Raw genomic sequence first — 14,952 nt, forward strand, 5'->3', positions numbered from 1 at the left:
GTAAATACCCAACTTTAAAAAACCTGACAAGAATTTGGACATTGAGTTTTGTCATTCACATAAAGTCTTCTGAAAGATAGAGCTGTAGATTGTAGTAACTTGACAGCTCTTGTACCTTCTTGCTAGGTATTCACCCCTGGGATGAATGATACCTTATCTGGGACAAGGCAAGGGTAGCAAAAATGGTCAAAATGTTTGGAGAAACCAATTCTAAGCTAGTAGTTTTTCGTAGTTATTAACAAAGTAGTCTTGAAATTATTAAAAGTTTTTGCCATTTCAAAACAGTAGCTTTCCCATAAAAATTCTTGGAGAGAACATAACTTGATTTGACCACAGCATATTTAATAGGAATTTAATCCAACTTTTCAGAACTTATCCTCTCCTTGCTCTATTTTTTAAAACTTTTTTTTTTTTTTTTTAATTAATTTTTGGCTGTGCTGGTCTTCATTGCTACAGGGGCTTTCTCTAGTTGCAGCAAGTGAGGCTACTCTTCGTTGCAGTGGACAGGCTTCTCATTGCACTGGCTTCTCTTGTTAGGCAGCACAGGCTCTAGGCACGCGGGCTTCAGCAGTTGTGGCACACAGGCTCAGTAGTTTTGGCTCTCGGGAACTGTGTCCCCTCCGTTGACACGTGGTTTCTTATCCACTGCACCACCAGGGAGTCGCCCTTGCTCTATTTTAGTTAAATGAACGAGTTGGATTTTTGTTTTGTTTTGCTATTTCTTTTTGGCCACATCGTGCAGCTTGTGGGATCTTAGTTCTCGGGATTGAACCCAGGCCCACAGCAGTGAAAGCACCACGTCCTTACCAGCAGACCACGCAGGGACTCCCAAAGTGGCAATTGGATTAGATTCTTTCTAACATTGATATTCTGTGGTTCAATCCTGTTAAATTATTTTTGAAGCAATTAGGAAATTTCAGTTTATCTAACAAATAAACATTGAGTATGTTGATCAAAATATACCAGTTGTCCTCAGAGAATAGTAATAGAGACTCAGGTCAACAAAAAACAGAAAATCTTAAGTACAAGTGTGGTATTATGTTAGGCTTCTTGGACAGCACTGTGAGGGGCCGATTGTCAACTCTGCTTGCTTTGAGAATCATCTCTCCATAAGGGAAGGCCTCTAAGATAAGTCTTTAAAAGATAAATCCTTTCCCAGGTATGTAGAGAAGAGCTTATTTGAAGTGCTCTTAGTGAAGGAAAATGGTTGGTACTCTGATTTGAGTAGAATACCTGTGTATCATCCCTCGTGCCTTAAAATACAGGGTAATGTGTTGGTTTATTCTAGCAAATGAAAATTCCTGTTTCATTTATTTTCTGTTCCTCTGATCCATCAACTTTAAAAAAATCTACTATCACAATCACATTGAATTCTTGATTTTAAATAATGATCCACAGCTTGTTACAGTCTGATTTGGTCCCATAAGGGTCGATGACTCAAACATCAAGAGAATTGTTTCAGCTTTGTTTTCAAGATCTCTTGTAAATTTGATTGCTCCTCTGTTTTTTCTTTTAAAGTTGACACAAAATTCTTATAAGCTTTGTAATGGTAACTATGTAAAGCAAATAATCAGGAAATTATGAGATTTTTAATAATAGTAAAACAGGAACCTATACGTAGTCACATAAACTGGAAAGTTAGAATATCTTGTTTCTGGAGAACCTCCAAACATCTCTTTCATTTTCAGGCTATTTTCAGGTTACTAGACTACATGGAAAATAAATTTAAATAAGACATAGAAACAAAGAAGTTTAAGCAAGAAGCAAAGCTATGAGACCTCCTAACACCTAGTTTGATATCTGATTTGACAGATGGAGAGGGTTAATGATTTAGATAATATACTTAGTAGCTGAATTGGCACAGGTACTCCAGGCTATTTTTATAGAATTGTGAGAGAAAATTAGTATCTCTTAAAATGGTTGTAAATAACCTAAAAAAGAGGACACTCCATAGTCAGATCAGCTGTATATTTCTTTTTTTTTTTTCAGCTGTATATTTCAAACTTTAAACATCTGTTGTCTCGTCCCATGGAACTGAAGATGAGAGAGACAGCTTTTGTCCATTGAGGTTTTTGCAGGATTGTCTGACATGGAAAAGCTGAGACAAACTGGCCTGTGTTATCTTCTTATTACACCCAATAAAGCTCTGTGTGGTCTAACCCCTTGCTTGTCACACAACTTCAGTCTCCTCCTGCAGATTTAATGCTGTCTAGTCATGCCAACCTCCTTCCACTTCTTCAAACTAGCCATGCATCAGGTTCAGTTCACTCAGTCATGTCCAACTCTGCGACCCCACGGACTGCAACACAGCAGGCTTCCCTCTCCATCACCAACTCCTGGAGCTTAGTCAAACTGATGTCCATCGAGTTGGTAATGCCATCCAACCGTCTCATCCTCTGTCGTCCCCTTCTCCTCCTTCCTTGAATCTTGCCCAGCATCAGGGTCTTTTCAAATGAGTCAGTTCTTCATATCAGGTGGCCAAAGTATTGGAGTTTCAGCTTCAGCATCAGTTCCTTCCAATGAATATTCAGGGTTGATTTCCTTTAGGACTGACTGGTTTTATCTCCTTGCAGTCCAAGAGACTCTCAAGAGTCTTCTCCAGCACCACAGTTCAAAAGCATCAATTCTTTGGTGCTCAGCTTTCTTTATAGTCCAACTCTCATATCCATACATGACTACTGGAAAAACTATAGCTTTGACTAGGTGGACCTTTGTCAGCAAACTAATATCTCTGCTTTTAATGTGCTTTCTTCCAAGGAGCAAGCATCTTTTAATTTCATGGCTGTAGTCACCATCTGCAGTGATTTTGGAGCCCCCCAAAATTAAGTCTGTCATTGTTTCCATTGTTTCCCCATTTATTTGCCATGAAGTGATGGGACAAGATGCCATGATCTTAGTTTTCTGAATGTTGAGTTTTAAGCCAACTTTTTCACTCTCCTCTTTCACTTTCATCAGAAGCTCTTTAGTTCATTGCTTTTTGCCAAAAGTGTGGTGTCGTCTACATATCTGAGGTTATTGATATTTCTCCTGGCAATCTTGATTCCAGCTTGTGCTTCATCCAGCCTGGCATTTCACATGATGTACTCTGCATAGAAGTTAAATAAGCTGGCTGACAATATACAGCCTTGATGTACTCCTTTACCAATTTGAAACCAGTCTGTTGTTCCATGTCTGGTTCTAATTGTTGCTTCTTGACCTGCATACATATTTCTCAAGAGGCAGGTCAGGTGGTCTGGTATTCCCATCTCTTGAAGAATTTTCCACAGTTTGTTGTGATCCACCAGTCAAAGGCTTTGGCATAGTCAATAAAGCAGAGGTAGACGCTTTTCTGGAACTCTGCTTTTTCGGTGATCCACCAGATGTTGGCAATTTGATGTCTGGTTCCTCTTCCTTTTCAAAATCCAGCTTGAACACCTGGAAGTTCTTGGTTCACATACTGTTGAAGCCTGGCTTGGAGAAGTTTGGTCATTACTTTGCTAGTGTGTGAGATGAGGGCAATTGTGTGGTAGTTTAAACATCCTTTGGCATTATCTTTTTTGGGATTGGAATGAAAACTGACCTTTGCTGGTCCTGGGGCCACTGCTGAGTTTTCCAAATTTGCTGGCATATTGAGTGCAGCACTTTCACAGCACCATCTTTTACAATTTGAAATAGCTCAACTGGAATTCCATCACCTCCACTAGCTTTGTTCGTAGTGATGCTTCCTAAGGCCCACTTGACTTCACATTCCAGGATGTCTGGCTCTACGTGAGTGATCATACCATCGTGATTATCTGGGTCGTGAAGATCTTTTTTGTACAGTTCTCTGTGTATTCTTGCTACCTCTTCTTAATATCTTCTGCTTCTGTTAGTCCATACCATTTCTGTCCTTTATTGAGCCCATCTTTGCATAAAATGTTCCCGTCAGATCAGATCAGTCGCTCAGTCGTGTCCGACTCTTTACGACCCCATGAATCGCAGCACGCCAGGCCTCCCTGTCCATCATCAACTCCCGGAGTTCACTGAGACTCACGTCCATCGAGTCAGTGATGCCATCCAACCATCTCATCCTCTGTCATCCCCTTCTCCTCCTGCCCCCAATCCCTCCCAGCATCAGAGTCTTTTCCAATGAGTCAACTCTTCGCATGAGGTGGCCAAAGTACTGGAGTTTCAGCTTTAGCATCATTCCTTCCAAAGAAATCCCAGGACTGATCTCCTTCAGAATGGACTGGTTGGATCTCCTTGTAGTCCAAGGGACTCTCAAGAGTCTTCTCCAACACCAAAGTTTAAAAGCATCAATTCTTTGGCACTCGGCCTTCTTCATAGTCCAACTCTCACATCCATACGTGAACACAGGAAAAACCATAGCCTTGACTAGATGAACCTTTGTTGGCAAAGTAATGTCTCTGCTTTTGAATATGCTATTTAGGTTGGTCATAACTTTCCTTCCAAGGAGTTAGAGTCTTTTAATTTCATGACTGTAGTCACCATCTCCCGTAATTTTGGAGTCCAGAAAAATAAAGTCTGATACTGTTTCCACTGTTTCCCCATCTATTTCCCATGAAGTGGTGGGACCAGATGCCATGATCTTCGTTTTCTGAATGTTGAGCTTTAAGCCAACTTTTTCACTCTCCACTTTCACCTTCATCAAGAGGCTTTTTAGTTCCTCTTCACTTTCTGCCATAAGGGTGGTGTCATCTGCATATCTGAGGTTATTGATATTTCTCCCGGCAATCTTGATTCCAGCTTGTGTTTCTTCCAGTCCAGCGTTTCTCATGATGTACTCTGTATAGAAGTTAAATGAACAGGGTGACAATATACAGCCTTGATGAACTCCTTAATGTTCCCTTGGTATCTCTTAATTTTCCTGAAGAGATCTCTAGCCTTTCCCATTCTATTGTTTTCCTCTGTTTCTTTGCATTGATCAAGAGGAAGGCTTTCTTATCTCTCCTTGCTATTTGGAACTCTGCATTCAAATGGGTATATCTTTTTTTTTTCACCTTTGCCTTTTGCTTCTGTTCTTTTCTCAGCTATTTGTAAGGCCTCCTCAGACAGCCATTTTGCCTTTTTGTATTTCTTTTTCTTGGAGATGGTCTTGATTGATCACTGCCTCCTGTACAGTGTCACGAACCTCCCTCCATAGTTCTTGAGGCACCCTATCAGATCTAATCCCTTGAATCTGTTTGTCATGCCATGCATGCCTCTTCGCATATATCCCATCCCCTCTGCCTGAAACACTCGAAATACTCTTCATCTCCTTTTGAAAAAGAAGCCTAGTTCACTTCATATCTTTTAATTATTCACTTTATCAGAGAATTCTCACTTCCCTCACTAACTCTCACTTCATCCCCTGATGGGAGGTCCATAGTTCCAGTCTTTTTCTAATTTTTTCCCCTTTATGTTAATAACAGTGGTTCCCACCTTTTTTTGCACCAGGGACAGGATGAAAGACAGTGTGCCCATGAGTCAGAGCTGGGGGATGCTTTCAGGATGATTCAGGTATATTACATTTGTTGATCAGCACCGCATCAGCTCCGCCTCAGATCATCAGGCATTAGATTCTCGTAAGGACCATGCTATCTATATCCAAATGTCACTGCTGATCTGACAGGAGGTAGAGCTCAGGCCGGAGAAGGCGATGGCACCCCACTCCAGTACTCTTGCCTGGAAAATCCCATGGATGGAGGAGCCTGGTAGGCTGCAGTCCATGGGGTCGCTAAGAGTCGGACACGACTGAGCGACTTCACTTTCATGCATTGGAGAAGGAAATGGCAACCCACTCTCAGTGTTCTTGCCTGGAGAACCCCAGGGATGGGGAGCCTGGTGGCTGCTGTCTATGGGGTCGCACAGAGTTGGACATGACTGAAGTGACTTAGCAGTAGCAGAGCTCAGGCAGTAATGAGAGCAATGGCTGTAAAGACAGAAGAAGCTTCCCTTGTTCGCCGCTCATCTCCTGCTCTTTGGCCGGGTACCTAATAGGCCATGGACTGGTCCTGATCCAATGGCCCAGGGGTTGGGGACTCCTGCTTTATTTACTGTTTATTATATATTTATGTGTATGATAATTAGAATACTTTTCCCTCCAACAGACTGCAAGCTCTTTGTGGACAGAGACTATATTTTTGTTCACTGTTATATCTCCAACATATAGCATAATGCCTGGCCCAAGTAGGTGTCTGAGTCTTTCTAAATCTACTCTGTTGCAATGAGACCGTAGAAGCATAGTTTTATGTATAGAGCCAGATAGTAAACATTTTTGGCTTTATGGGCTAATACAATCTCTGTCTCAACTCTGTTGTTGTCATGGAAAACCAGTTATAGATCGACAATACATAGACAAATGAGCTATATAAGTTTTAGTAAAACTTTATTTACCAAAGGAATAAAGAATTTACCAAAACTATAGTCTGCTGATCCCCACTCCGAATAGTCATCTTCTAAATTATTTTTGTGGACCTGAAAGTTCTCTCATTATGCAGTCTTGCAAACTTTCCCGAAAGGTTTTTTAGATGATTTCATTTTTGTATAGTACATGTTAGAGCAGTGATTTTTTAAAAGACTGGTGTTAAAATATTTTTTCTTTCAAAATATAATCTTTAAGATTTGTATTTTCTTACTATTTACTTGTATTATATTTTTTTGCTTTCCCCAATTTAGCAAGTATACTTGTACATTTAATTTTACATTTCTGTTTAAGTAAAACATTATTCTTTATATTAATTTAAAAATAAAAACTGGGGGAACTTCCTTGACAATTCAGTGGTTAAGACTCTGCTTGCGCTTCAGGGGCACAGGTTTGAACTCTGGTCAGGGATCTAAGATCTCACATGCTGTGCAGCAAAGTAGAATAGAATAAAGTATTTGGTTTTGGGGTAAAGTGTAGTTTGAAATTTTATAATGTTTTAAATTAAAAAATATATATAATCTGATGTTTGAGATGAAATATAATATTGTTTTTAAATGACAAAGAAGATTCCAAATATGCAAGTAAATATGATCCACAGTGGGGAATTCCCTGACAGTCTAGTGATAGGACTCCGTGCTTTCACAGCTAATCCCTGCTCAGGGAAATAAAATCCCACAAACTTCATGGTATGGCCAAAAAAAAAAAAAAAGAAGACCATCCACAATGAAAATGTAGTTGACTGTAAGCATCAGTCTTTATTGTTATTTTTTGACACCATTGTTTTGAGGATCTAGAGTCATCTTTATGTGCTGGATGAGAGATAGTTTTAATCTAATGAGTCCAACTCAAAGGTCTGGATTACAAGCATATTTGTAGTATCATTTTTAGGCTTCTCAATTTTATGTTATATATTTTTTAAAAAACAATTTTAAAATTTACTTATTTTTGTGTGTGCTGGCTCTTCGTTGTGCGGGCTGTCTCTAGCTGTGGCAGGCAGGCTGCTCTAGTTGCGGTGTGCTGACTTCTCATTGCCGTGGCTTCTCGTTGCAGAGCAGGGGCTCTAGAGCACGGATTTCAGTAGTTGTCACAGGGACTTTGTTGCCCCTCAGCAAGCGGGATCCTCCCAGACCAGGAATTGAACCCATGTCCCCTGCATTAGCAGGCAGACTCCTAACCACTGGACCACTCGGGAAATCCCTATTTTGTCTTTCAGCAGTGGCCCATTATAGATATGAAATGAACATTATTACTGATACATCACTAAAAATAACAATTTAAAATAAGTTACTGTTCAGTACCACCACCATGGCAGTAGTTGTGATCAGAGTAAGAAACCAAAGGAGAGACTGTCATGAGCATCTTCGTTAGAACCCCGTGGACTGCTGCACATGTTCACTTAATACCCCAGAGTTTTCAAACTGTTTTGTTGTCAGTGGGGACTTTTTTCCTTTTTGATAAGTGCTTATTTGGTGTTATAGAACATTTATAGTAAGTTGCAAGAATCATAAAACAGACCCTTGTTCACCACTTGTTAACATTTTGTCCCATTTGCTTTATCATCATTGTGTGTGTATTAGGTATATATAATTTTTAAAACCACTCTGAGAATATGTGAAACAATGTCCCTCTTGCCTCCAATACTTAAATGAGACAGTGTCTAGATAATCCTGTTTTTCATCAAGTTTCTATTCACTCGTCTACCATGGTGATTTTCTGCTTCCATCATCCTTTCTGTTTTTATAGGTTGACATCTGCTAGAAGGGATTGCTTTCTTTTCTTCCTTATATATTGATGGATTTTTAAAATTCAATTTTTATTTCACATGTTATGCTTTAATCTATTATTGCCATTTATTTTGATGCTCAGATTGTCTCACAGTTGACCACAGTAGCCCTTTCTAACTGGCATCAGTATCTTTTTGACATGCCCTCATCATTTCTGAGTAGTCTTTTATTTTCTTACATAAGATGTTGCCTGCTTATTTTGTATTTTCCTGCCCAATCCTGGATCAGCCATTCCTCCAGGGAGCTCTGGTTTTACTAGAAAATGTGGTTTAGATATCAGGATCTGGATTTAAGATATGTTCATCGCTGCAAGGTGTCATTGCTTCTAGACTCTGAGTAAACAGGTAGGAAGTATATGTATGAATGTGTTTGTGTGTGTATTCCTATGTCTATATGTTTTTATTATAAAAATTTGTAATATAGTGTGATATATAATATAATAGCCATGTGTTCATATTGATACCTCCAATTCAAATCTAATATCCAGGGGCATATTCTAATTTTCCTATAGGAGGACATTAAAAAAAATGTTTGTTCCTCCCCAAGTTTTTGGTTGCCCTGTGTGGCATTCAGGATCTTAGTTTCCACCACCCACCAGGGATTGAACCCATGTACCCTGCAGTGGAGGCACAGAGTGCTAACCACTGGACAGCCAGGGAAGTCTTGGGAGGACATAAAAAAAATCCTTTGAAAATTTCATTGTAAAGCAACCAACTAGTACCTGTGTTCACTATTCCTGATAGATTGCACTATCATCCTTTATTTTTAAAAGCTGATGACATATCAACTCATGATGTAGTCAGTGAAGTAAATGTTAAACCTCATGTCAGACTTCAATTCATTTTGTCTGAGTTGCTTTAAAAAACTGTCTCTAGACATGGATACCAAGGGGGAAGGTCAGGGGAAAGTGGGATAGGATGAATTGGGAGATGGGGATTGACATACACACACTGTTGATACTAAGTATAAAACAGATAACTAATGAGAACCTACTGTATTGTACAGGGAACTCTACTCACTGCTCTGTGGTGACCTAAATGGGAAGGAATTTTTTAAAAATGGGGATATCTGTATACATATAGCTGATTCACTTTGCCATACAGTAGAAACTAACACAGCATTGTACAGCAAGCATGCTCCAGTATAACTGTTCAAATCAGCCTGCCCATTTCACCCATAATTGGGCACACTTTAAAAAAAATGCTGTCTTTATTTTTTACTTTGTGTTATGGAAAATATCAAACAGACCTAAAAATGGACCCTCATGTAAGTAAACACCATGCTGCAGTAGTCACCAACTCAGCTTCTCTTGAAGGAAATCTTAGATAGCGTATAAATTTATCAATAACAATTTCTGTAAAACAAAACAAAATTTCTGTATATCTCTTATGAAATACTTTTCTTAAAAATATAAATAATAAAAAATTTAAAACAATTCTTTAGTATAATTAAATTTCAAGTGAGTCTTACAAATTTCCCAGTCATAGGTTATTTTTTTATGGTTCTTTCAAGTCGGAAGCCACATAAAGTCCACATAGTGCGTTTAAGTCTTTTATTTCTCTTTATTTATAGGTTTCTCCTCCAGTTCCCTTCCTCTGTCTCACCCTTTTTTCTATAAATCTAGGTTGTTTGCACTATAGATTTCTTCACATTCTGGACTTTGCTAATTGTACTTCCATGCTGTCATTAACACGTTCCTATATTCTCTCAATGTCCAGCAAATCTGTTGTTAGATCCAAAGGCTTAATCAGCTTCAGACTTACTTTTTTTCTTTGGCTGCGCTGGGTCTTCGTTGTTGCGTGCAAGCTTTCTTTAGTTGTGGCGAGCGGGAGCTACTCCAGTTGCGGTGCGTTTTCTTCTTGTTCCAGTGGCTTTTCTTGTTGTGGAGCACAGGCTCTAGTCTGGGTGGGCTTCAGTAGTTGTGGGCACAGGCTTCTTTGCTCCATGGCATGTGGGATCTTCCCAGACCATCTGTCAATCAAACCCATGTCCCTGGCGTTGGCAGGTGGGTTCTTAACCACTGAACCACTAGGGAAGTCCCTGTATTTACTTTTTTTTTAATCATGAATGCTTCACAGGTGATGGTATACTTCCTCTAGGAAGTATTAATGGACCATCAATGTCCATATATCTCTCATCTCATATGAGTGGCAATTGATTTATTACCTAGATTAATTTTTTTCAACACGGATTTGCAAAATGATTGTATTGTAAGTACATACGTACCTCAGAGATAATTTCGGTTCAGTTCTAGACCACTCCCATAAAGTGAGTATCACAATAAAGTGACTCACATGAATTTTTTAGTTCCTTAGTGCATATTAATGTTTACACTAAACAGTAGTCTATTTAAAGTGTGGAGTATCAGGCCTAAAAAATGTACATACCTTAATTAAAAAATAGTTTACACATGTTCCCCATCCTGAACCCCCCCTCCCACCCATGGCAGATTTATGTTGATGTATAGCAAAACAAATACAATATTGTAATTAGCCTCCAATTAAAATAAATAAATTTAAATTAAAAAAAAAAGAGCAGATATAAGTTAAAAAAAATAGTTTATTGCTAAAAATGCTAACATCACCTGACAATGTAAGATTGCCGGTCATTCACTTTGTTTAAAAAAAAAGAGTAGTATATGTAAAGTGCAATAAAATGAGTTATGCCTGTATATAATTTTTTCATTTTAATTGGACTATTTCAATAGGGATCAGCTTTCATTTCCTAGAGGTACAGCTCATATAGGAAAGCAGGTAAAATGCTTGATATATACTGGTTTCAGAATAATGAATTGGTTCCCTAGTATCCTCAAAAAGGTGAAAAATCAGTTTTTTTCTAAGTTCTATTCTAAAGTCATGAATGTAAGTATTTTGCTTTGTTTCAATCCATTGCAGTTATTATTACTATTTTACTGATGCCCAAATTATCACATTTTAGTTAGTGGGAGTCTCTTCAGGTTGGCTTCTAAGTCCCTTGGACCTAACTCCAAAAGACTTGGATAGCTTAATTGATTTCTGATATGACAAGTTTTGTATATTTCCTGCCCTATACCTGGAGTCAACTGTTTTTCTAAAGAGCTCTGCTTCCTTTTAGTGGGAAATGGTATTTAGGAACTGTAGTCTGGGTGCTAGAAGTGAAAGAACCATCTTTTTTTCCTTTTTAAAATAATACTAGATTTATTTATTCTCTCCTGCACTTATTATAGGTCAAAATTCCAAGGTATTTTAATTGGGTGATTGTGGTTAGTTATATGAACAAGTTAATGCTGGCGTTGGCAAGAGATTTCAGTTCTTTACCATATAGACATCTTAGGGCTGCTGAAGTTTTTATGACGTGGTGGCTGGCTTCTCCCAGAGCTAGTGATCCAGGATAGCCAGTGGCATCTTTTGATTCATTTTTCTACTGGGCAATAGGCTATAGTTTTCTGGCTGTGAATCCAGACTACTTGGTGCTGACACTCGCTTTGTGGGCTAAATAACCAAGTTATGTAACTCTTTGTGCCTTATTTTCCTTAGCTATAACTTTGCGATAATGATAATATTTAGAAACTTTATAATATAGGGTCTTTGTAAAGATTCAGACAATTAAAACTGTCTCTGGCGTTTAATACGCATGGTAAGCACTCAGCCGGCTGCTGTTGCTTCTATTACCACCCCCACTGGGATGGAACTACAGACATGAAACCTAATCAGTAAGTTGCCCTTGACAGAAATAGTCTTTCTTCTTCTTTGCCCAAAATTGCCATGACTGAAAAATTGTTTACAGATTCCAGATATTCCAAGTATGATAGAAAAGGGTTAGAGAATCATAGCCACACCTGTTTTGATTATGTACATGGAGGATCTTTCATTCTTAATCTGTGTTCATGGAGACTTTAGTGCAGATACGTGTTGATGTAATGTGACCAGGAATCAGCCAAACATTCCCCCTGGTAACTTTTTGTTTTAAAATACTGATTTTCAGGGAGTTTTAAAAAAATGAAAAGGAGGTCCCGTGGACCTTTCACCCAGTTTACCTCAATGGTAATATTTTGTGTGTCGAGTACAATGTCAGTTTTTGATGATCAATTTTCATTTAGCAATAATTGACTAAGCAGCTGTTATATGCTAAGTATTTGGAGGTATAAGTGATTAAACTCTGACCTTGAGCAGCTCAGTCCTTCTCTTTGGGTTCTCATTGTTAATATTTCTAAATGTATGTTTTGTCTTTTCATTGTTGAAGCTTGCATAAGCGGCTCCTTAGTGTTAAGCATTATGTTATTTCTCACATTCATATTTGCCTTGTTTTAAAACAATTTTTTGAATTGTGTCTCCGTCTTTCATTTATAATCTTTACAGCATCAGAACCATGTTGCCTGCATTGTCTTATTTTAATCACGTGCCAGTTTTGCAGTGCTACCAAGTCTGGATCTGAGAGGCGGCTTGTGTGATTCATTTACATATATTTCTGTTAATATAGCTCCCCAAATTAATTTTCAACTTTGCATTTTACATCCAATTACATGTTCGTTTTAAGAAGGAATTTTTCATATGTAGAATTTTAAAACTGGTTCAAAGAGCAGAAGCTATTAAACAATAGCAGAAACCAGACAATATGTAGGACTTTAAATAGTAATTGTTAAACATTTGAATGTTCCCAAAAATATGAGTCTCTGTGTCAGTGTGTGTTTCTACATGTTATTCCACTAGGGACTTGCACAGATAGGTTTTGCATAATATCCTTGCTGTTATTGTCAGCCATAAACAAATTACACGTATTTAACAAGTTAATGTCAGATTGGCCAGGAGCCACTGGGAGGTGTGTACTTAGTGACATCAGCTGGCAAAGAGCCCTGGTAACAGGGAGGGTTGGAAGGGTAGTGGAGGGAGAGGAAGCAGGAGGGAGGGAGAAAAGGAGAGAGACAGAGAGACTGACTGTATCTGGGGATTCTGGCAAGGTGAAGAGCTGGTCTGTTTGGCAGGACCTTCCCATCTGGGATCCATCTGTGTTTCCCTGGAATGGGACAGGCAGCTCTAGTCAGTGAGAAATCGCAGATGTGAGAGAGCTGACACATGTCCAGCTAATGAAAGAAGGAAGAAGGCTGGTCTCACATTGGGCTTTGAAGATTAGGAGGAGAAAAAGAGGAGCTTTTCTGTATCTATCTCAAATAAATTTGGTATATTTTAAGACTCTGGATTGTTACAATCTGGGCATTTGGGGTAAGTACACTCTAGTTTTGGGGGCTAACTTGGGCAATTATTTATTTCAGATTATGATGATATGAATCTTTTGATATTTGATGAGAGTTTAGCCTTTAGCTACTGTTATTTTGATACTTCATTTAGTTCATATTTTTACTGTATCATTTTTCACTTCCACCTTTATATTTGAATGCCATGCTTTCTTGAATGGAAACTTTAATCAGATGTTACATATGAATTCTATGGCTAGATATAGTCCCACAAATATTTCTTTAAGGTATTCTACATTGAGTCTTTCTGTGATATTTTGAGGGAAATTTTTTTCTCCTTTAGTATGCATAATACGAATAGTGTTTAAAAAAATGACTCATAAAATACTTTCTTATTGTCACATTTTAGTTCAACATATTTGGGTGAATTACAGCTAAAAGATAATTTTAATGTATTTAGCTCTTTGTTTTCCTCTCATAATTTCTTCCTATCTTGTTTTCTTCTGCTTACTTCCTACATGCAAAATAAATAACATCGACAAACCTGATTTGAATTGTAAGTTTGGAGTAGTTTTGTGATGCAGTAAATTCATGTGTAGTTAGCTACTGTGTTCTGTAGTCCTTTTTAGTTTGTGATCCATAATTTAATTTTTTTTTGGCTATTTCTGTACATTGTATTCATGTTTTTCCAGGCCCCCTAATTTGGACAACTATGAGAAGAGCATGGGTTTGGGAATTAGACATACTGTACAGCTCTTATTTGCTAGTTCTCTAATCTCAAGCAAGCTACTTATTCTCTTTGAGTCTGTTTTCTGAAATTCCTGCCTTATGTCATTATTGGCGAGATTTGTCTGGCACATAGAAGGCATACAAGTTAGTTTCAGAACTTTCTAGATGTTCATTATTTTGCTGTGATTGTCTCCTAAATCTTCTGCATTTTTAACTTCAGGCTCTTAGACTAAGAATAGATCTTATCTATGTAGTTTTCAGGGTACTTTCCTCTCACTTTACTTACCTTCCAGACCATTTGTTTCTGTTACAAATGTTGTATGCCATCTTTTTTTCTCACTGTGATTATAAATGATTTGGAAAGTATTCTAAATATTGTAATGCAAATGAACCTGTTTTATTATATCAGAACAAAACTTTAAATTGTATTTCTTTTCTTTCAAAATGCAAATAGGAACTTAAAAAAGCACTTTATTCCTTAAAAATTCTTCAGTCTTCACTTACGTTAGTTGGGTAATTATTTTAAGAGCACAGTATTAGTACAATACTGTTCATTTTCTTCTTTCAGTTTTGCAGTCAGATTTCTTTAGCTGGGGGGAGACTTTGTAAATGAACTTTTAAAATGCATATTCTCTTACACCCAGTTGATTAAATGATTTAGTAACAAATTTCGAGTTTCTTTTTTTGATAGGTTCCGGTGTTCAGAATCTTTGGAGACTTGTTTGAATATTTGAGAGGGTATAGGATTTATATTGAATTTAATTGATACTCTTTCAGTGAGCAAGCTCTTTTCATTGTACTCTAAATGACGTGCTCCTAGGTTGAGTGGAGAGAAAAAGACTTAATGCTGAAGTGTAGTACAGGTTAGGGTCTACTGTGAAGTC

General features: G+C 37.9%; 1 protein-coding gene across 5 annotated transcripts in view; it reads left to right on the forward strand.

Moving 5' to 3' along the window:
- The window catches only part of CBFA2T2 (CBFA2/RUNX1 partner transcriptional co-repressor 2), a 142,443-nt gene that overhangs the window by 44,548 nt on the left and 82,943 nt on the right, over nucleotides 1-14,952 (forward strand). Inside the window, exon 1 of one of the 5 annotated variants that reach the window (XM_070381590.1) lies at nucleotides 13,108-13,367. The exons of 3 other annotated variants lie outside the window; for them this stretch is intronic. In XM_070381590.1, coding sequence (XP_070237691.1) covers nucleotides 13,232-13,367 — 136 coding nt within the window. In that variant the 5' untranslated portion in view covers nucleotides 13,108-13,231. Of the gene's footprint in view, nucleotides 1-13,107; nucleotides 13,368-14,952 lie in introns of those variants that run through there. One more of the 5 variants, XM_005896923.3, reaches the window with a different exon arrangement.

This window comes from Bos mutus, chromosome 13, assembly GCF_027580195.1.
Source record: "Bos mutus isolate GX-2022 chromosome 13, NWIPB_WYAK_1.1, whole genome shotgun sequence".
NCBI classification, from domain to species: domain Eukaryota; kingdom Metazoa; phylum Chordata; class Mammalia; order Artiodactyla; family Bovidae; genus Bos; species Bos mutus.